Raw genomic sequence first — 23582 nt, forward strand, 5'->3', positions numbered from 1 at the left:
ATTGCAGTTGTGATTAATATGCTTTCTGATTTCACGATCTGTTGTGGAATGATTAGTTAAACAACCTTAAAATCTGTAAGATATTCACTTCTCAACTACTTCCATTACTCTAATACGCCTCTTAGATAAAGAAAAATATTTCGTAAATTATTACTTTGTAAATTTCCGTAGGGTTGGTTGTCTTATTCTCATCAGAAAATATATATGGAACCAGGAGTTCATGGACTGACACATTTCAAGATGACCTTATCCTCAAAGACTGTGCAGCATGTTTTCGAGGTGGATGGTGAAGTGATGAGTACCCTGATTGATATCGCATTCGCCACGCACCACAAGCGTCGTGAGTCAAGCGAGACTGGTGTTGAAATTACAAGACTTTCACTCTCCAAAGCTCCCAGACTGCATAAGAGATGAGGAACTGTCTCGGCGATCTGTGCGCTTTTTATACTGCCTGACCGAAGCGGTAACGTATCCCGGGATGACGCCGGACGTCGGGAAGTCAAGAAAATCAGAAACGAAACTTCTACTTCTCGCGTCAAAAATCACTTACAAGTTCATTTTTTCTAACTAAAATGTTTGGATAAAGAGTTGTCTACCCTACTCAGTGCAACTCCTCCATGGCCTGACAGGCGAAATGTTTTACTTTGCTTACATCCATAACACTGCAGCTCATTCTAAAAATAGCATTTCTGTAATATAGATTTCGGCTGTGTATTGGAAGGCTAGGGGCTGCTTGGCCGTGGCGGCAAAGGCGTGCTTAATTCACCCGGAAAGACGTGGGTTCGATTACCCGTCAGGAAGTCGAAAAATTTAAGAAACAAGATTTCCATTTCCGGAGGTGAATATGGTCCTGAGGTTCACTCAGCCTACACCAAAAATGAGTACCTGGTTAATTCTTGGGGGCAAAGGCGGCCGGAAGTAGAGGTAACCACTCTACCGCATCAAGTTCCGGGGTTACGAAGTGGAAGCCTTTAACTTCCACCCCTCCAAGGGCCTTCATTACCTGTCTGGAGATGACTTTGCTTTGCCTTACTTTGCTTACTAGAAGGTTACCTAGGACATAATACAACAGCCTTATTATTAAGATTGGAGAATCCCCTACAGACTATTTTTAGGGATGACAAATTTATTTATTTATTTATTTATTTATTTATTTATTTATTTATTTATTTATTTATTTATTTATTTATTTATTTATTTATTTATTTATTTATTTATTTATTGACTACTGTACTATATCTTGACATTTTAATAAACTTAAACCGACATAACGAATTTAGGAACGTAGCAATATTCACGATATTTCTTGGGTTCCTTGACACCAGCCCGGAGAAAATACTATAGTTCATCCGAATTAAATTTCTTCGGGATATATGTTTCGTAACTAGTTCTCATTTGGGTAATGAATTTAAAAATATCAGCAAGGAAATAAATTTAAAATATAAGGCTATGCACGAATTTGTCAATAGAGGAATATATTTCGAAAATTGGTAGAAAAATCGAATACACCTCCGCACGAAAGTGAAAGGACTTCCTAGCGTTCTCAGCACTACACAGATATAAATGCAATGAGAAGATCACGGAACCCGAAGTGACTAAGACATTACTTACGCTAGGTAACTTGGTGTCCACGAGTAGTTTGGACAGATGGGAAGAAACAGTATGAAACAGGTTGTCATCTAATTTCCATCATAAATTCTCCTGTAAATAGACCAGCTTTAGGCTACATTCGCTGTTAACGGACCAATCTTCGCACACAGAAATCGCAACAGCAAAGGAATGATCTCATTTTCATTACATGGAGATTATTTCATTCAACAAAAAACTATAGGAAGCGCAAATCGGAGATTCACTGAAACAAAGAAAAGTGTCGTGGATGTGGTAGCCGAGTGACATAGTGTCTGAATGCCGTGCTTTGAATCCCAACAGGGCACTCAGGATTATTTAAATGAAAATTAATCTCGCGATTGGTTCGGATTCCACCTAAAACTTGAGATCCCGCCGTAGCTATGATTATGATATCAATCGCCATATAAAACTACAAGCTTGCTGTTGAACAGTGTTACGCAAGGAGTTGGAATACAAGGGAAAAGAGGTATACAGTTTTAAACTGTAAATTATTTAGTGACTTCCTAACGTTCCCAATACTACACAGATATAAATTTAATGAGAAGATCACGGAACCCTAACTGAATAAGTTATTACTTACGCTAGGCTTTTCTTTTCGGTCTTTCCTCCCTTGATCAACTGCCGTTCTTTTCCAATCCCCAAGAAGATACATGTGTGAGGTCTTGCCAGTATTTCCCCTTTTTTCAAGAACCAAGTCTTTAGACCTCCCCTTGAACATTTCATTTTGACAGAGCAGAAAACTATTGTGTTCACTATGACATGATCCTGAACCATTCCTATTTCTAGCCAGCCATTACAAGCTGTACAGTACGCCAACACAACGAACACATGGAAAATTTACGTGATCAGTTAGAAATATGAGATTCCTAGTCCAAATAAATATATCGTTGCTATTTCTTGATGGATTCAGTTTTTTGAATCTGTATCTTGACACAGTATAGCTTCCACCGCAGGCTGTGACAGTATGGAAGTTGCTGGGATATAGGTGGAGGTGATTAAAGGCATTCAGAGTATGTCTAGCTGTTATAAACGGCACTATTCATTGGGCCGATCGTGCATCAATAGCACTTTCTGGTCCAGTGAGGAAATAAAGGGCAAACTATCTTATTTCTCACCATCCCTTGTAAGCCTCGTAATTGCACCACCATCTGCGTTTGCGGTTTCCCAATAATCGCATAAGATTGCGATGGGCGGGTGCTCTCTCCCACAGTTACTGGGACTCAGGGGGGGGGGGGAATTCGTCCGTTCATATGTACTAGGAATATATAAGATGAGGTATCTTGGACACTATAACATCGTTCTTCTTCTTCTTCTTCTTTCCAAGCGTTTAGTCCCGCATTGGTGCACGGTCCGCGTTTCAACATGCCATGTTCCACTTCCTGCGAGCAAGGGCGTCAGCTTCAGTGATGCCTAGAAGACGCATGTCTTCCTTGATGCAGTTGAACCTACGCTTCTTGGGACGACTTCGGGATCTGGAACCTCCAGGATCAAATTGGAGGGCTGTATGTATCATTGAGTCTGCATGGTTAAGGGGGAAGGCTAAGGTTGTAATAAGGTTATAATGTTTTTTATAAATACTGTTTATTATCAAAACGAACTAACTGTATGTATTAATTATGGTTACAATAAATTAACACTCTCTCCCCAGTTGGTGGTTATCTGTGACTGGTAGAGAAGAGAATTCTATTCATTCATTCATCCATTCATTCAATAATCACATAACTTGTAAAGGTGCTATTTGAGGATCCAACCAGCCTCCCGGATGAAAACTTAACAATATAATGACTGAAATTCATTTTTGACAGTGTTTGAAAGACGATAAGTCTCTCTCGATCTTATGGTTCAACAGAAGCTGTTGATGCTCTAATTCTAGACTACATTCATGATCTGATTCCGAAACATCATTAATAAGAAAAACGTGTGATAACTGTTCTGCCAGGAGTAATGTATGCTGTGGAGCGAAATGCGTTACCTTCAAGTTCCAAGGAAATCCTTGACATTACTCAAAGTCGCCTGACCAAATGTGGAGCAAATTATGCGGACGCGTCGTCCCCATTTGTAGTCGAGACCAGACCATGAGAAGCAAGGCCGATATCACGGTCAAACTACCGAGTTTCTTTCAACAAGAGATCAGAAGGTTCCATTAAGTCAACAATTTTTTTTCTGATCTACCCTTCTACAGAAAAAAATAATTAAGTGTTCTGCAAAAATACGGTTAAATTCAAGTAGTCGTTAAAATTGAATTATTGTTAACATGGAATTATTTTGAAACTGATATCTATATGTTATCAATTTAATATTAATAATGATTTTACGTCCTACTGACTACTTTTATGATTTTTGGAGACGCCGAGATGCCGACATTTTATCACGCTGGAGTTCTTGTTAGTGTAAATAAATCTACTGACAAGAGCACCTTCAAATACCACCAGTAGAGCTGGGATCGAACCCGCCAATTGGAAGTTACCAATCGAATCTACCTTCTTCCTACAACCCCTACTACTTTACGATTATACAGCCTGTACAAAAATGAAACGAATCCGCGGTGCATACAGGGCACTAACGATCTTAGCCTGACAACAAAACTGTTGCCAAATCAGGCAGGCTGTAGATATTCGAGTGTCTCGGTCCACAATGTGATTTTATCTTCATTGTTTGTACTACATAATCGAGAGGTACCGAGAATTCGCTACCCCAGTACCTCTCGTCAAACAAGATATTGTGTGCCTCATTACCTGAAGCCACTCGTTTCAGTTGTCCACTGTCAAGAATACTTAGCCGACAAAATTAAATTAAACTCAGACATAGGTCACCCAACATAATTCCATTCTCTAAGTCCTTCGGTAGAGTAAAACGGAACGCCGAAGTTGACAAGCGGCCATCCTGAATGGCATGAAGTCAAAATGTATGACAGTAGCTCATGTCACGATATGATAGTCATAATTTTCAAGGTGACTTTCTGTGACTCGCGTCCTCTTGCGTGATGTTGGGAAACCCCGTTATACAGTGACACAATGAACTAAAACAAGTGCAATAATTAGTCACTAGTTCCCACGCTCCTGTTTTGAAACTGTTCTTTTAATATAATTATAGAGGGAATAGTTAAATTGTTAATTAATCTATTCTACCTTACTGTACTGTCTCATTAAAAGATAATAACTGTAATTAACAGTACATAAGCCTAGCGCGTAAAGTGAGATTCCTAAACATGACATTATAATGTCATATACCATCAAAAAATTAATAAGTAAACAATTAATGTCACCAGTTACGCCAAATTCAGAGTTTTCCTTAAAATACAGCAAATGTAAAGTGAGGTCTCGCGTCAGATGCACCTTTAGAAATAATGCTTGAAATATTTTGTCTATAAATGTAAGTGTTGTTTGATGATTATTTAAAGGACATAAAGAGTAAACCTTACAAAATTATTACCCCCCACCCCCCAAATGAATGAGAGGATCTGATATAGCGAAGATATGCCCTAAAGGTTTCAATGGCTCGAGATGCTCATATTGCCAAGGACATATGAGAACAAGAGTCGCCTACAGAAGATGGGACAGGAAGCAATGAAAGTGTAATTTGTGCTATGTATATAGCTGTTACCAAACAAGAAGATCAGACATAAGATCTCTTCCATAGCTTTATCGACTCTTTAAAGTTTAACTCATAATCCTTAGATCAAATATTTATACTTGATAGCACATGCGTGTTCCTCATGTCTCAGAATCGGTAAATATCATTTTAAGGGGAAGGACAACTTGGCAACCATCCCTTCCTCTTAATTAGAGGAGAAAATGGAAGAGGTCCGACCCTTCAAATAATGAAGGTACGCTGAAATTAAGGGAAAGGGCAAAAAAATTAAAGATTCCTTAAGCTTAAGGGTGGAAAAGAACAAGAGTTACCTAAGACAGGTCGGGTAGGAGAGATAATGGTGAGGAGGTCGGCTCTGAGTCAGCTAGGGGCCCCGTAGTCGCTGAGTCTAACTGCCATGATGAAAGCTCCAGGGAATCCTCTTTTAGTCGTCTCTTACGACAGGTAGCGGATTATCGAGGATGAAGTCTACCGCCCCCGCCTCTTTAATAACGGTCTTAGATGAACAAATGACGCGTGCTAGAGGATACTTTCATCACCAAGATCTCACGAATTTGGAGTTGATTTCTCTCGTTCGGCTAATGTTAACCAAACTGGTGACTCTCCTTCCGTGTTCATCTTCTTCCGTATTCCCGTCTTCCGTGTGACCCTGGCATCATTAAGTGAAATTTCATGGGTTCTATTGCACCCAGTACCAGAAGTACTTCCGGTGATATTATCATCAGTCCGATAAAACCATGTCGGTCTTAAAGGACATTCTTAGCTTAATACCTGTATAGAGGATGGTTGCCTAGTTGTACTTCCTGGTTAAGAAATAATCACCACCACCACCTCCATGATACCTATTAAACAGTGCTTACTTAAAAAAATTATAAATGAGGTAATAATTTTACTGCTTGTATAAATACGTGCTTCTTTTGGAAGTACACAGAGAGCGCTTTCATTGTTTCCTTGTCTCTGACACACACTTATCTTAGCGACAGATAGATTTTTCGTGTGTGTAATTGAATGGGTTATTTTTCAAACCGCGTAAGTAAGATATTGTAAACTTGTAGGAAAACAAAAACTAATTAATCATGTACAATATAGGCCCTGTTTATAAGATTTTATTTTCTCTCTTTGTCGCTGAATAAGATAGTGAAAATTGCTCTTGAATCAAATTGACTAAGTCGTATGCCAGTCGTTTGCCTTTCTTTAGAGAAATATTCATGCCGATTCGCGAACTGCTATCGGTACCCCAAGAGGAGGTATCATCTTGAACGTTCGGGTATGGCCTAAGGGCATCTCTGCAAAACAACACGAGGTAGAAAACTTCCGAAAAATACTAGGGACATGTGGGACACTATTGCAAATATACCATCATGCTTGAAAAGTTTAATTTAATTTTTATTTTTCACAAGTTGCTTTACGTCGCACGGACACAGACAGGTCTTATGGTGACAATGGGATAGGAAAGGGCTAGGATAGGGAAGGAAACGGCCATGGTCTTAATTAAGGTACAGTCCCAATATTTGCCTGGTGTGAAAATGAGGAACCACGGAAAACCATCTTCAGGGCTGCCAACAGGGGTTTCGAACTCACTATCTCCCGAATGCAGGTTCACAGCTACACGCCCCTATCCACACGGCAAAGTTTAAAATTAATATCGTTATTTTTTGCATTTTCTTATTTGTAATGTAATAATTTTGGTAATGGCAAATTGAGGGATGGGGGAGGAGTTAAAATTGTTAAAGTCATACTCGCACAGGGTCTGGTGGGCCTCAGGCCAGGGAGATTTACAACAGTGATGGCGAAGGTAATGTGAATGCGGCCGTGGTCTATAATAGGAACTGTCTCGTATTTCGCCTTAGTTCAGGAGAATGGAAAACCACGGAAAACCATTCTCAGGGCATCCGTCGGTGAGCACCAGCCTCTCCGCCTCCCGAATATAGAGCTGCAAGGATAGACAAAGCTAGTCACTGTGTAGCCGAAGCCTATTCTTCTCGGTAAGAACAAATACTACTACTACATAAGTTTTCATGGCGCGCCTCCTACACGGTACCGCCGTGTCTCAGGCTAGGGAGATTTTTATCGGAAGTTTGATTTGAGGAGAAGGTGAGGTTGATGCGGCCATGGCCTATAATAGGAACTGTCTGGGAATGCCTTAAAGTAAGAGAATGAATAATGAAGGAAAACCATTCTCATGACAACCGACGGTAGGGACCAGTGCACTCGTCTCCCGAATATAGAGTTGCAAAGCCACCCAAAGTTAACCGCTCTTAAGCCGAAGCCTACTCTACTCGGTAAGAACAAATAGAAATATCCATCTTTTCTAAATAGCAGGTGTGTCATACACCCTAATAATTATGGAATCATTCAAACCCTCTCCGTCGTGTGTCATAGAGAAAACAATACAAACCACCCCTGCATTGCATCACGGGTTGCCTACAGTTCAGTAATGACGTACTGTAACAACGTTTCCCATTTCATCTTACAGCAATCTTGTTCCGTAGAGACTGGTCTCTCGTGATTTCGCTACGGTACTCCATAGTTCCTGTCTGAAATGGCAACCTTTACTGGCCTAACTTTGGAAAACATTGAGTTTCTCCGTGACTTGTTGGTGTCGATGTGGAACCTATCTTGCCGAAGTGTCATCCAAGCAATTGTTATATTTCTGTTCAAATTGCGCACTGGCAATTAGAATACCACTAGTTCATCTACATTTGGACTAGAGCAAAGGTAACAATTGTCGGATGTATCTGCGAGAGTTTTGAACGCATTTGAAAAGAGGTCCTACCTTCCCATTTCGGAATAACGACACATTCTCGAGAATACCTGATTACAAATTTCCATTATGACGAAAAGGGTGTTTAAAACAAAGGATAGTTTGCCGTTAATCTTTGACAGCACTGATGTCCGAGATGGGAAAAGGATAATTAGTAACAGCGCAAATTTTACTCAGGCTATAAAAACGTACCTTTGTGAAAAGCTGTTACAGTTTGTACTACGACGGGTTATGTAGTCGAAACCTTGGGTCCCAAAAACGCCAATTTGAATGACGCGGATATAATTACACTAGCCCTGCAATATTTGAAAAAGCTGATACAATTGATAAATGAGGGTGACTTTTGTGTTGTGACTGTTCCTTTAGGGACACAATAGAATATTTGCAAGAGAGATGTACAGTGTTCATGCCGACAGTGAAAGACCGTCACAAGCAGTTGACTTCAGCAGAAGCCAACGAGTCGCACCGTGTGATAAATATGTATTGAGTAGATGAGGCCTTCCATGGGATCATTGGCAGAGTCTCTTCCCTAATCCCGTAGATAATAAGCTACTTCAAAAAGTTTAACATTTATAACAGAGAACTTGCTTTTATATCAATACATTTGGAAAGTAGCTACAGAGAAACGTCAGTCTAAATGAAGAAATTCTCGCACAAATGTAGAAGCAGAAGACCATTCAGAACACGCTACGACAAGACGCCGATGAGCAAGGCTAGAGCAGGCGACCTCGTCCCTTCCAAACTGTTATATCAGAATTCTCGAATTCCCGGCGACAATGGATAAAGAGAATTCACATACTTTTCACAGGTACTGCTCATATCAGCCATCACAGGCGGTTTCATGCCTCGCTGAAATGATCACACCTAAAACTATCGCGTTTTGAAGGAAAGTCCCAAAAATGGTGACATTCGAAGTACATGACACATTAAAAGTAAAACGTACCGCTGTTTATGTTGATCTTACAGCACATTAAACTGGGCACTCAGGTATCAACAATGTTATTTCGAGTGTGCCAATGGCAATAAAATCGTAGCGTGTTCTTCCTATATCATTCAAATCATTCGTCTGGCACAGATTTTGAGTCTAATTTACAGTGAAGACACATGCCTGGTTATGAACATGGACAACAATGGTGATTAAAAACATTGCTCCTTTTCTTCTGTCGTGATTATGGGCGACATTCGATTATTGCATGCGCTGTTCAGTGAGCTCGTGTATATACGGTATAATGATCAACTGTATGAATCACAATTGTGTAGTTTTACGTTTGTGTGCAAAATAAAGGCTTATTTAAAAGTAATAAATAGACGAACACAGGATACGCTGCTACTGTAGGTTTTGATATAGGAGTTTTGTTTCAAATGGAATACTGCCTAGTGTCATTAACAAAATAAGACTAGAGTAAATTATCTATATCAATGGTGTTCTTTCAGGATTCCAGTACAAGTAGCTTACGAACGATAGTAGTTTTAAAATTGTAAATACCGACAGTTATCTGCTTCAAGTGTCAGCATTAACTTCATAAAAAATGAATAAACAAATTCTATAGATTCTGAAGAGAAAAGGGTAAATTGCCTTTAAAGGTTGTGTTCAAAATGACAGCCGCCAGCTTCAATACAAGCTTCCAGTCTGCCATGTAAAGAATGATGCATACATTCTAGCATTTCATCAAAACTTTCAGCGCAGATAGTATTAATTGGTAGTAATACGTCGTTTCGTAACATCTGGAGTAGTCGGTAACAGTGCCTTTTAGCTTTCCCAAGAAAAAATGTCTAAAGGGATTAAATTTGATGAATGGGCCGGCCAAGGTACAGGTCCCCTTTATCCAATCCAACGGTCTGGAAACAATCGGTGAAGATAAGCTGCAGTACGTCGTGCACTATGCGCTGATATCACATGTTCCTCCTAGTCTGCAGTGGAACGTCTTCTAACATCGGTTAGGCAGTTGCGATACTTTCGAGAATCGAGTGTTCTTTCTACGAAAATAGGCCCTATGAGCTGATGATTCACTGCTCTACACCAGACATTTAAACTCCACGGATGCTGACATTCCACCTGACGAAGCCACTGGGGATTGTTTACGGATCAATAGTACATGTTTCGTAGGTTTACTTGACCATGATTTGTAAATTCTGCTTCGTCTTGTGTATCTTGTCTTAATGCTCATGTACGAAAGTTAACTCGATTCTCAAAATCGTTTCCGTGCAGCTCTTGATGTAGAGAGACATGATACGGATGAACTTATGACGGTAGAGAACACGTAGTACACTTCCCTGACTCATGCCACTTTCGCGTGCGATTACACGGGAACTAACGTGCGGATCTACAGCAACAGCATCCTCTTCTGTAGTCACTCGTTTGTTTCTGTTACATTTTCTAGGTGTTACCTTCAAGTTTCACGTAATTGGTTGAAGAGGTTCACAAATAATTGTCAAGATAGGTGACGTCTATTCGGACATCGTCCCGCGTGCAGAGCATAAGAACGAACAGCATTCTTTCCACATTCTCCATACATCAGTAACAAGTCGGCTTATTGCATTGGTAAATACCATCTTCCACAACGTCCTACTTCTTGAACTATCACAAAGTAACTGACAAGGAAGTCGCAAGTGTACTGTAAAGGAAACAAACATAAGAACATCATATCCTCGCAGAGCAGTTGAACAGTGCAGACAGCTGTGGTATTTGCAGTTTTCAAACTACAATATTTCGTAAACTACTTGTATTAGAATCCTGAAAAAGTACCATTTGCATTCTAACTTACTTACTTACATAATCAGGTTACCCTCCAGGGATGGTTTTTCCCTCGGACTCAGCGAGGAATCCCACCTCTACCGCCTCAAGGGGAGTGTCCTGGAACGTGAGACTTTGGATCGGAGGATACAACTGGGGAGATTGACCAGTACTTCGCCCAGGCGGCCTCACCTGCTACGCTGAACGGGGGCTTGTGGGGGATGGGAAGAGTGGAAGGGACAGACAAGGAAGAGGGAAGGAAGCGGCCGTGGCCTTAAGTGAGGTGCCATCCCTGCATTTGCCTGGATGAGAAGTGGGAAACCACGGAAAGCCACTTCCAGGATGGCTGAGGTGGAAATCGAACCCACCTCTACTCAGTTGTCCTGCCGAGGCTGAGAGGATCCCATTCCAGCCCTCGTACCACTTTTCAAATTTCGTGGCAGAGCCGGGAATCGAACCCGGGCCTCCGGGGGTGGCAGCTAATCACACTAACCACTACACCACAGAGGTGGACTTTCTAATTTACTCTAGTTTTATTTTGTTAATGCAAATAGGCATTGTTCCATTTGAAAAATATACCTTTCTAAAATAATACAAGTTTTAATATTATTAAAATCTGTGTATGGGCTACAATTATGAGACCCTCGTTACACTTCATTTCTGTGAAAACAGCACATTAGTAGCACTTCAATTTCAGAAACATTTGGGGTGCAAGTTTTAGGTTATTTACCCTGTATACTAGGTTTTATGAGATTCCTCTCATATACAGCCAATGGCCGTAGCCGTGTTGAAACACCGGATCCCGTGAGATCTCCGAAGTTAAGCAACATTGGGCGTGGTCAAGAACTGGATGGGTTGCCACGCGCTGTTGGTGGTGGAGGGGGAATAAGGGAATGGAGGAGAGGAAAGGAACTGGCCAACCTACCGCACGTAAAATCCGGCTCAGGCACACCTCTGAGCAGAGGTTCGGACCTGCCTTCTGGCAGAATACACCCTTACCTTACCTCATAAAAAATAATTTATTCATTCGAATATTTATATTTGTTGTTACCAAAAATATTATATTTTAACAAAATACCATGAAAAATGTCATATTTAATTTTAAACTGAAAATATTATAGTATGTTTGCACAGGTGACCCACACGTCTTTGGTACTTTGCGGATTTTTTCGACTTCACGTTTAACAGAGATGTATTTAGACCCTACCCACACGTTCAAGCCGATATCTCCTCATGGCGTACCGATAACGGTTTGCTAATTGTTACGAATGTTTCTCTAATGAAGATCTAACACCTGGTGTACGACTTGACTGATTTGACTCAAGGGCTACCTTGTCCGGTTACAGCCTTCAAAACTTGATTGAAGAAGTCATAGATGCATATAATGGACTTGTACAGTGAGTTTCTCTCATCGATTAGCCGGCAGGCACGCCCAGCTTATCTGCCTCCCGTTGACTCATCACTTCCCGTTACACAGCATGGGAATGCCCGCACTTCGCAGTTCATGTCCGTGCTTAGTACGTGTATTAAGTGTTGATCTGTCGCTCCAACTGTTCTCGAGTTGTGAAGTGTTACTTCGGGGTGTAATTCCCATAATGCCTCCAAATGTATACGTGGGAGAGAAAACGGTATTTATGTACGATAATTATGTGAAAACAGAGTCTGCAGGGAGGTCCTTAGGCGATTTGTAACACAGTTTCCAGATATACACCCTCCACATAGAGAGACCATGCGGAAATTCGCAAACAAATAGAGAGGAATTGGTTCTTTACTCGATAAGAATCGAAGTGTTCAAACATGTACTTAACGAGGAAAAAGTAAATGAAATCGCAGAGAGATTAGTACATATGCCTACAAAATCCTTAAGACGACTTGGACAAGTGAGCATGGCAGGCTACAGAAATGTTAAAATTGAAACCATACAAGATAACTGTAGTACACAAATTGCATCTACGTGGTCATGATAAGCGGGTACGTTTTTGTAATTGGATGATGCGAAACGTGTATGATGAAATAATTGATCCACGCTTAATATTTTTCTCTGACGAAACATGGTTCCATTTACACGGGTATGTTTCGACACAGAATAACAGATATTGGAACTCCTCTACCTGACGAACGGATCGGAGTATAGTGCGCAGTGAATGGATATTACGTAGAATGATAGGACCTATCTTCTTTCGGGGCACAATTAATGCACAGAGATGCAGGGATAATATACTCAAACCTTTTTTTTTTTACTAACTGACTGGCACTGAGTGTCGAAATGGATATTTTCAGCAAGACTCGACAACGCCCACACAGCTAATGACACATTAAACTTAATGAAGGAAATTTTTGAAGACGGTGTTATTAGTACGGACTTACGGTCGTCGTGCTCCCCAGATTTAACTGTTTGATTTTTTATTTATTTTTTTTTGCTAGGGGCTTTACGTCGCACCGACACAGATAGGTCTTATGGCGACGATGGGATAGGAAAGGCCTAGGAGTTGGAAGGAAGCGGCCGTGGCCTTAATTAAGGTACAGCCCCAGCATTTGCCTGGTGTGAAAATGGGAAACCACGGAAAACCATCTTCAGGGCTGCCGATAGTGGGATTCGAACCTACTATCTCCCGGATGCAAGCTCACAGCCGCGCGCCTCTACGCGCACGGCCAACTCGCCCGGTGATTTTTTTTGTTTTTTTTATTTTTTTATGGGGGAGCTTAAAAAATAAAGTATATGCAAAAAACCGCACACATTGGACGAAATGAAAGAGACAATGCCTCAATTACGGAAGACGAACTTATTGCTGCTGATTAATCGGGGATCCCCTAAGACGATGCCAAAAGTGTATGGATGCAGGAGGAGAACATTTACAGCGTCTCCTGTCATAAGGTACGAGTTTATTTTCTTAACTTTTAATTACTAATTTTCTTAATTCTAATTGTTATCTCATGTCATGCACGGACATGCAGGGCTGTGCTTGTTGCTATGCCGCGGAGCGGGGAGTGATGAGTCAACGGGAGGCGGATAAGCTGGGCGCGCCTGCCGGCCAACTGATGAGAGAAACTCACTGTATAACATGTTATTACTTTTGTTAGACTGGTTCATAACTTACGAGATTTTGAAAAACAACAAAGTTTAATCATTATGTTTAAATAAACAATAAACTCAAGTTCCATTTGTAAATTAACGCATGTTTATCACAATAATAGGTTGAATTATATTGTTCGTATAGTCAGAAAATGATTCGTGTCATTTCTGAGAATGGTCAGAAAACGGTGTTTGTACAAAACTACATAGAAAATGTTCCCGAAATAAATATCCTTTTAAGTCCATCCCTCAGTCCATGATATCCCAATTATTATTTTCCAGAATCATCTCCTGCCTGATGTGAGAGGTGGCTGGAAGGGGCTTTAATCATGGCAACCTGGTTGGTGATCACGGGGCCCGTATCTGAAACCGACATTGATTCCAGTTTATTGTAACACTTTAATCTTTCCTGTGTGATCTCCCTTGGCCAATCCTTGTTTTGTTCCAACCGTGATGGTACTGTGTTTGCAAGGCCTATGGAGTGTTTCATTTGTTGGAGTTGCTATTTGTTTTACGTCGCACCGACACAGATAGGTCTTATGGCGACGATAGGATAGGAAAGGCCTAGAAATGGGAAGGAATCTGCCGTGACCTTAATTAAGGTACAGCCCCAGTATTTTCCTGGTGTGAAAATGGGAAACCATGGAAAACCATCTTCAGGGCTTCCAACAGTGTGGTTCGAACCCACTATCTCCCGGATGCAAGCCCACAGCTGCGCGCCCCTAACCGCACGGCCAACTCGCCTGGTAGTGATTTATTTCTACTCCCTTCGCGGTCCTTCTCTTTCTCTTCTTGATAAACTTTTCCTCTCATTAGTGTTAAGGGAGGATGGCTGCCCAGCTGCACTTCCTCTTAAAACAATAATCACCACCACCTCCACCACCACCACCAAAGGAATTCACTCAAAAACTTTGCGGACAACTGAGCAGAAAAATTAGTTGATATAATTATTATCCATCCTCAAATCGACTTTCCGTGGTTTCTCTGTTCATTTCCATGTGAATGTCAATGTGCGCCTCACATACAATTACAGACACATACGTAAGTCGCTTAGGTTATGAGATAAACTTTGCAGGAAGTTTTTGTCCACGATGGACATGAGACAACGAAGACATTTTATTCTTATTGTCTTGGTTTTAAACCAGTCACGGCGAGGATGACTTCTCCCTGGAGATGCAATACACAGTACGACCTTACCGGCTTGGCGAAATATCAACAGCAAAGAGAAAGTTAGATCGCCCTCATGACATTTCACAAGGCCGCTGCACTTCTCTACCGTGCCACCATGGTACCTTTCCTACACAGTCATATTCACGTACAGCTGTGGAGTCAGGTACTGGACTAAGATGGTGGTCAATCCGCGGCTTCGCACGCGTGCAAATTAATGCTGTGACTATTTATACAATTGATGATCACCGGAAACTTTCGCTGAATGGTCATCTTTGATGCCTTCGAGTCAAAGAGTTCCGGGTTCGATTCCCGGCCGGGTCGGGGATTTTAATCACGTCTAATTAATTCTTCTGTCTTGGGATATGATGTTCGTGTTTGTCGCAACACTCTCCTCCTCATATTCAGGCAACACACTACACTACTAACCACCACAGAAACACGCTGTAGTGAACACATCCCTGCTGATATGGTTGGAGTCAGGATGAGCTCCCTCTCTAGTCATCAGCCGCGAGGCTGGTTGGCAGCAGCTCTCCACTCTTCACGTTTTTCTCTTTTCCTTTTTAGTTCGTAGTAGGAATCATCTAATCTTGGCCGTACTCTATATTTTTTTCCCTCCCTGGAATCCTCTATTATTTTCTTCAATAATCCATGATGTCTAAGTATATGGCCTATTGGATGATCCCGCCGTCTTTTTATTTGTGTCATAAACTTCTTCTCTCTCCTGCTCTTCTAAACATCTCTTCATTCGTGTGATCTCTTGCTCATGTTTAGTAATCTCCTATAGCACCAAGCTTCAAATGCAAGTAGTCTCGTGTTTCCCCTTGTGTCCAAGTTTCACTTCCATATACATAGGTCTTGAACAGTTGTGTCCTCACATTAAGACAGTTTTGTCAGGAAAGGCATCTGGTCGTAAAATAGGCTCAAATACACATATGCTACACAGTTCGCACTCGCGACCGCACAGGTGTGGGAAAAGCGGTATAAGCAGATGATGATCACTGAAAAGTGTATCAAAATGCTTTCAATATTATAATGTTGGAAGATGTTGGCTTCGATTCATTTGTTGATCAATAGAAAATCGCTGGGCGAGTTGGCCGTGCGGTTAGCGGCGCGCGGCTGTGAGCTTGCATCCGGGTGATAGTGGGTTCGAATCCCACTGTCGGCAGCCCTGAAGATGGTTTTCCGAGGTTTATCATTTTCACACCAGGAAAATGCTGGGACTGTACCTTAATTAAGGCCACGGCCGCTTCCTTCCTACTCCTAGGCCTTTCCTACCTCATCGTCGCCATAAGACCTATTTGTGTCGGTGCGACGTAAAGCCACTAGCAAAAAAGAAAATCGCTAAGTGTAGACAACTAATTCAACGATTGGAAGGAGGCGTTAGTACTGACACCTCCAGTGGTAAACCACTAAAACTGACAGTCCGCCTGTTGGTCATGAACCTTAAGGCATCAGATCCTTATGGTCTGGCACCGTTGTTACCCAGATCGAGTCCTGTTGTTGGAAAACATCCATCATCATTATGTTGGTCTGGAAGGTAGGAGAGGTGGTGGTTTACAGTTTCTAATCACGAGATTGTATCCCAAAATACTGGATTCAGTCCCAACTCTCTCCGCATTGTTCAGATGGAGAGAAGGCGTTATTACGCTGTTGATTGTGATTCGTCCGGCGGATGGGGACGTTAAGCCTTAAACGGACCCCTTGAAGTTATTCGACAGAAGTAATCTATGTGCCGACATCGGGTTTCACCCTCTCCCTACCTCATTATCATCATCATCTCACACCCAAACGCGCACATCGCCCATAGGCGTCAAATAGAAAGAACTGCTCTAGGCGAGCCGAACATGCTTTCAGACACTCCCAACACTAAAATCCACACTCTAAATAAATAAATCTGACTTCTCAAAACAACGTGTGTGGTGCTAGGTTTAGGTAGGCTCTACTTCGGATTCCACACAGCGAGTTACAGTTGAAAGTGAACATCGAATGCTACTAATGACACTTCGGAATGGTACACAACCAAAACCTGTCTCACAGCAACATAATGTGGTGCATGCTATCGTACGTACGGGCGTAAGGAAATTACTTTCAAACATCTTAGTGAAGCAACAATCAGAGAATATAATCTCGAAGTCAGTGCATATGTGAAGGATCAGATCAAAAATCAGATATAAGGCTTTTCAGGCGTTTGCTCTATTAACCAGCGTTTTGTCTTAGGTCTGACACTAGACTCATCAGAGTGGGATGTGTCAGACCCTACCCAGTGTCTAGTGTCAGACCTAAGACGAAACGCTGGTTAATAGAGCAAGACGCCTGAAAAGCCTTACATCTGATTTTTGATCTGATTTTTTATATGCTCTATTGGTGGAAAAATATCCAATTCCCTTCATGGGAATTTAGTATTTCCATTATGAGAAGGATGTTACAGAATGTGTTTCGAATGGCTTTGCGTTCTACACGGCGAGCAGAAGGCAAGAAAGTACCAAACACACTCGTTACTGTTAGAAAGAAAGCAACTGTGGACATTAGCGTGGTATTGGTGATCGGCGAGAGAAATCGCTAAACTCACTGGTTGCTTTTCTCTCGCTGAGAGGCGGTATTCTCGAGGTTAATGTCATTTCTCAGCTCCTACTTAACGGATTGATATAAAACAAAGTGGTAGGAAATTCTCTACTCTACTCTAATATTGGCAAGTTTCGTGAACAATAGATTGGCAGTGTTTGCGCTTATTCAATCCAAACCGAATGACAGAAAGACAGGTCAAATTTTCAAAACTGTAGATATCGTCTCCATATAGTGTATGCTATCAGACCTCTCAAAATCGCAACAACAAAGAATGTACAGAGAGACACTACATTCATATCAACAAATGAAGAGGGACAGGACCATTCTCTGAATCAGTCCAAGAATATGATCTTGAAAATTACGTGAGTCTTGAATTTTATAGGACTTATAACTTGAGAATGAATAGTTGGTGGGAGACTCCTGTGTTGAGTTTTGTATTACTTCCACGTTGTTGTCATTCTCTTGATCAACTCTGATCTTTTAACTACTGCCTACATCTATGACAATGTGTCAAGAAGACTAAAGATTGGCCAAACTCGTAGGGGAAATGCTTAGATGGCACAATATTTCAAGTCTAGTGGCAATCATACATGTGCAGATAATATTATCAGTCACTAACAGTTAGACAACTTTCCCAAATATTTAGTGTAACCTATGGGACCGACGACGTGAAGTTCCTAACCTAAAGGCTAGTGGCGTCTGATTGCCAAGTGAAACTGTCACTAGCATCTCACTCAGGTAGTCATGGATCAAAAACCAAACCAACCCCCATGGCGCAACAGCCGCAAAGGGCCATGGCCTACCAAGCGACCGCTGCTCAGCCCGAAAGCCTGCAGATTACGAGGTGTCGTGTGGTCAGCACCACGGATCCTCTCGGCCGTTATTCATGGCTTTCCAGACCGGGACCGCCATCTCACCGTCAGATATCTCCTCAATTCTAACCGCGTAGGTTGAGTGGACCTCGAACCAGCCCTCAGATGCAGGTAAAAATCCCTGACCTGGCCAGGAATCGAACCTGGGGCCTCCGGGTAAGAGGCACACACGCTACCTCTACACCGTGGGGCAGTCACGGATCAAACCCCAGCAAATTCAAGGGGGATATTTGAAATGGATATTCACGTTCCTGTGGTTCAGATTACACGTATAACTGGACGTCGTATGGCTATGATCACGACATCAACTGTCACAAAAAAAAGAACAAGTCCGCCTCTGTGGTGTAGTGGTTAGCGTGATTACCTACCACCCCCGGAGGTCCGGATTCGATTCCCGGCTCTGCCACGAAATTTGAAAAGTTGTACGAGGGCTGGAACAGGGTCCACTCAGCCTCGGGAGGTCAACTGAGTAGAGGTGGGTTCGATTCCCACCTCAGCCATCCTGGAAGTGGTTTTCCGTGGTTTCCCACTTCTCCTCCAGGCAAATGGCGGGATGGTACCTAACTTAAGGTCAAAGCCGCTTCCTTCCCTCTTCCTTGCCTGTCCCATCCAATCTTCCCATCCCTCGACAAGGCCCCTGTTCAGCATAGCAGGTGAGGCCGCCTGGGCGAGGTACTGGTCATTCTCCCCAGTTGTATCCACGACCCAAAGTCCGAATCTCCAGGACACTGCCCTTGAGGCGGTAGAGGTGGGATCCCTCGCTGAGTCCGAGGGGAAACCGACCCTGGAGGGTAAACAGATTACGAACGAACGAACAAAAAAATAGCTTAGATTTACTGGCAACTTCAAGACCACCATTCAAGACGTACTTCCAGCACTCCATCATCCCTTAAAACCGTAGGGTAGGAACAAGCAACAGAAAACATGTATTATTATTATTATTATTATTATTATTATTATTATTATTATTATTATTATTATTATTAGTGAAATGAGGGCTTCTGAACGAGTTGTGAGACTCGTGCTTCTATATACAGCAGAATCAAGTGTTATAAAAAATATATAATTCTTGTTTTCTCGGTGTCTTTAATAATATTAATTCATACCCCCTTTCTAAACTGAAGCAGATTCCGAGGTTTCAACCATATAAGTGACATTTTAAAAATGTAGAAACTCTAGTCAGGTTATATTAATGGATTGTTAGTGGATAAGTGAATATGGAGTATTGAGGACGTATGTCTGGACTCTCCCCCGCGCCGAGAAGTAGAAAGTGTACAATTGAAAGTATTGGTTTGGTCAGCCGAAAGGAAAGTGAAAAGAACTTCTTCCAGAGACGCGGCAACTCAAGGTTGAACTAACTGTAAATCTCCCAGTCGTGTGTGGCATTGAATTGCCGTACAGTTATACGCTACCTGGAAACTCATTAATTATTTATTCCGCTGTTTGGCCCCGCTGAATCACGTACACGGATTAGAATAATATTTCCATGAGTTGACGAGCTAATTACCAGCCTTTAACTTAGATTAGTGGTTCAGGTTTGGCCTCCAAATTTCAAGATCGTGGGTTCAAATCCCGCACAGCTAGTCGGATTTTTAAAGGGTAAAAAGAAATTCATTCGACACTCAATGTCGTACGATGTCGGGATGTAAAATATCTCTGGTGGCACATTTGATGTTGAACTCAAACTCAGACATAGGTCGCTCAACAGAGATTCTGTTCACTCTGCCATCTGGCAGAGTAAAAATAGAACGTCTAAATTGACGTGCAGGCAACCTATGTGACATCAAATGCCTGCACACGACAGCCGAGGGCATAGCGAACATCTTCTTCTTATTATTAAATAGTTTTCCTTTTTTCTTTTTCTTCTTCTTCTTCTTCTTCTTCTTCTTCTTCTTCTTCTTCTTCTTCTCACAGAAGGTTGACGCCCATCATCCTATTTTGTGTTTCTCATTCCAGAATAGTATCATGGATGTCGAATCACTGTTCGAGGTTTCGCGTCGAGAGTGATCTTCTTCGCCTATGCCCACGTTTACCTTCTGTTCTGCCTTCTATAATAATTTGTATCGGGCCATATTTTTCATGTTGGTAGTTGTGTCGGAAATAGACTTTTTCCCCCTGCATTTTGCGAAGGTTAAGACTCCCCACGATGGAGTAGCTCCTCGTTACTAACAAGTATGGGGGTGAGGTTCTTGTGCGCGGTTTGGATTGCGAAACAGTGAACTTATATTCGGGAGATGGTGGGTTCGAAACCTACCGTCGGTAGACCTGGAGATGGTTTTCCGCGGTTTTTTAAGCTGTTCCTGAGTTAAGGCCACGGTCACTAACTTCCCAATGTTAACCCTTATCCTTCCTTGTGTTGCCGAAAACTTTCAATGTGTTAGTACGACGTTAAACCACTATCAAAACGAAAATCATCCGCACAAGTGTTCACTAATATTTTGTGACATGTAATATACCGCACATTGGCCTACAGTATACTACCACCACCACCTTAATCACTAAAACTGAAATAATATACAGAAATTGCACCTAAAAGACAAAGTAAAACATTATATCCCATCTGACGTATCATATATCACATCCTTAATTCTTCGAAGGATTGAAATTCTAATCTTTATCCTTCTTTTAATACGAGTATTAAGAGGGTTAATAATCTCGTATCCCACTATCGGCAGCCCTGAAAATGGTTTTTCGTGGTTTCCCATTTTCACACCAGGCAAATGCTGGGGCTGTACCTTAATTAAGGCCACGGCCGCTTCCTTCCAACTCCTAGGCCTTTCCTATCCCATTGTCGCCATAAGACCTATCTGTGTCGGCGCGACGTAAAGCCCCTAGCAAAAAAAATCTCGTTTTCTTTCCATGAGTGAATTTTCCAGAAAATCGGTGAAAATGTGCAAATTTTAATTTTGATGTCATAAAATACTACAGGCCTCCCATCTATCGAAATATTGCATCTTCGCTCTACTACCACCATTTTTAAAGGTCCTGTGCCGATTTAAATGTCTTGTAGATTTTAGTGTAAGTAGTGCAGGTAGATCTTTAATCGCTGTTTTCACATGCTTCAAATTTTCGCTGTTTTGCTGTCTATAAAATGTGCCTTGCATTACAGTTTTTGACATAGGCAATTCAGACTTGTTACATTCCTTCACAGATATATGGTGAATTAAAATAGCCCTGGATTTTTCTGAGAAAAAGATAATATATTTCAAAACATTAATTTTGTATATAATGATATTTAATTAAAAATGCACTGTGCACAAATTTGTAAACATTCAAGAGGATTATCTTACCACTAGCGCATTTAACCACAGGACAATTTTAAAAAGAGTATGTATGATGAACCTGTGGGCGAAATATAGAGTTCAAAAACTCAAATTTTCAATACGAGGGACTCTCTACTGTAGGTGGCTTCCCATAAAAATGAACTAATTTGACCATATCAACTGAACCATGAAAGTTACAGTAACGTCATTTTTATAACAGTCTTCTGATAGGCCTGTTATACCATTGGTATTAATTTGAAAAATAGGCTATAGCTTTGATAGGTTAGAACTTTTCGAATTTCACTCATGGGTTACCTTAAAATAGTAACCCTTTCACAAACTCCCATACACACAGCTAAAGGAAAACTATGATCAAATATCCGAAAATGAATCAACAGTGGTCCTTACAATAAGAAAACTCTTTTAACTGAGACAATAAGAGATCAGATCGTTCCTGTTGTCTATATACATAAATTTACTATCTCCTTATAATGTAGCCTATTCCTAAACTAATATGTGAGCTTGTACTTAAAACGAGTTGGTTACTTAAACAAAATTGATCTTGGCTCAACCTGCTGTAATTATAAGAAATGACGTTTCTTAATCAATGCGATTTAAAGGTGATTTTAGTCCGAAAAAATCAGAATGTCAGAAAAAGTATTACCATACAGTATTTCTTCCCATATCGATAGTCTTCATCGGAAAATATTCCAGCTATCACCCCTGCTATCATTGACCTGATAAACCTTTATCCCGCCTGCGCTGTGCTTAATAAATATAACTTTGAAGAATAAAGTAACCGTAAATGAAAAGTAATAATGAGAGTAACATTCATAAGAAACGAATATTACAATTTAATTAGTTTTGTATAATATCTACGAGTTTGTACTTTAATTATTATTAAGACCACAGTAGTTAGAAAAGGAGAACTATTGTCGTCTTAACATGAAGTGACGTCGTTGTCAAATATTTCTTTGCCTTATGGATAACCAAACCAACCATTCACTTTATAGGTAAACTGTACCAATCATCGACAGTTATTTTTTTCATTTGTTTACAGTAGTTTGCACAGAGTATTTTACATTTCTAGTCATAGGGTATTATGGGTATCTATGTCTAGTATTAATTCATCATTCACACATAAGATATCTTTCAAGCATATCTAATGCAATATATTCATGTTTCCCGAAACAACACACGATATTTCAGTGCTCTTCGTAAACCGTAATAGGATAATAGTAACTACGTTATTGTGGTCTTTCTTTTCTTTATTTTATTCTTGAAACCAAAATTCAACATGGCTCATGGTGACTTATTGAGGTACGAAATATACACGTTGCAACAGAGTGAACTATTTTTGCCATTTATCCACTGAATAAAATTACTCCTATTACAGAATGAAGCAGGCAAGCAAAATGTATTTACAGAGTCATTCTCTTTCTATACATAGGAATAAAGTATATTTATGTATTGTAAGTTTTTTAGTTGAATGTTTTAACAATGTGTAGAAGCTCAAGATGGCGCCGTCCTACTTACCAATGGCGGCTGCGAACAGGGCCGCTAGCAGAGATGTGTTCATGGTGGGAAAGCTAGCGGTACTGAGCCAGTCGACCTTGGAACCTGGACTTATAGCGCTCAGCCACCTCTCCCGCCCAAAACATCTCTTGGCGTTTCGTGCGGCTCCACAACAATGTACTGTGTAACCCCGAATGAACAAACAAGATCAGTACCAGAGTTCATGTGGGGACAATATCTTCAGTCAAGTTGCAATTGAACGAGTTTCATTTCTTCTTAGACAACGAAAACAAAACAAGACCACCACCATAAAACGTATTATAGTGGTTACGTCTCAAAACTCACGAGTCTCAAACCTCATGGACTAAAAATAGTAGAAAATAGTATCAAAACTCACGACTAGAAA

The 23582-nt window shown here is 41.0% G+C and overlaps 1 protein-coding gene across 1 annotated transcript in view; it reads right to left on the reverse strand.

Moving 5' to 3' along the window:
- The window catches only part of LOC136881061 (protein obstructor-E), a 50872-nt gene extending 27567 nt beyond the window's left edge, over positions 1–23305 (reverse strand). The window contains exon 1 of the mRNA XM_067153671.2: positions 23198–23305. Within this exon, the coding sequence (XP_067009772.1) occupies positions 23198–23240 (43 nt within the window). The 5' untranslated portion in view covers positions 23241–23305. The remainder of the gene's footprint in view (positions 1–23197) is intronic.
- Between the last annotated feature and the right edge of the window lie 277 nt (positions 23306–23582).

Source organism: Anabrus simplex, chromosome 1, assembly GCF_040414725.1.
Source record: "Anabrus simplex isolate iqAnaSimp1 chromosome 1, ASM4041472v1, whole genome shotgun sequence".
Lineage (NCBI taxonomy): Eukaryota > Metazoa > Arthropoda > Insecta > Orthoptera > Tettigoniidae > Anabrus > Anabrus simplex.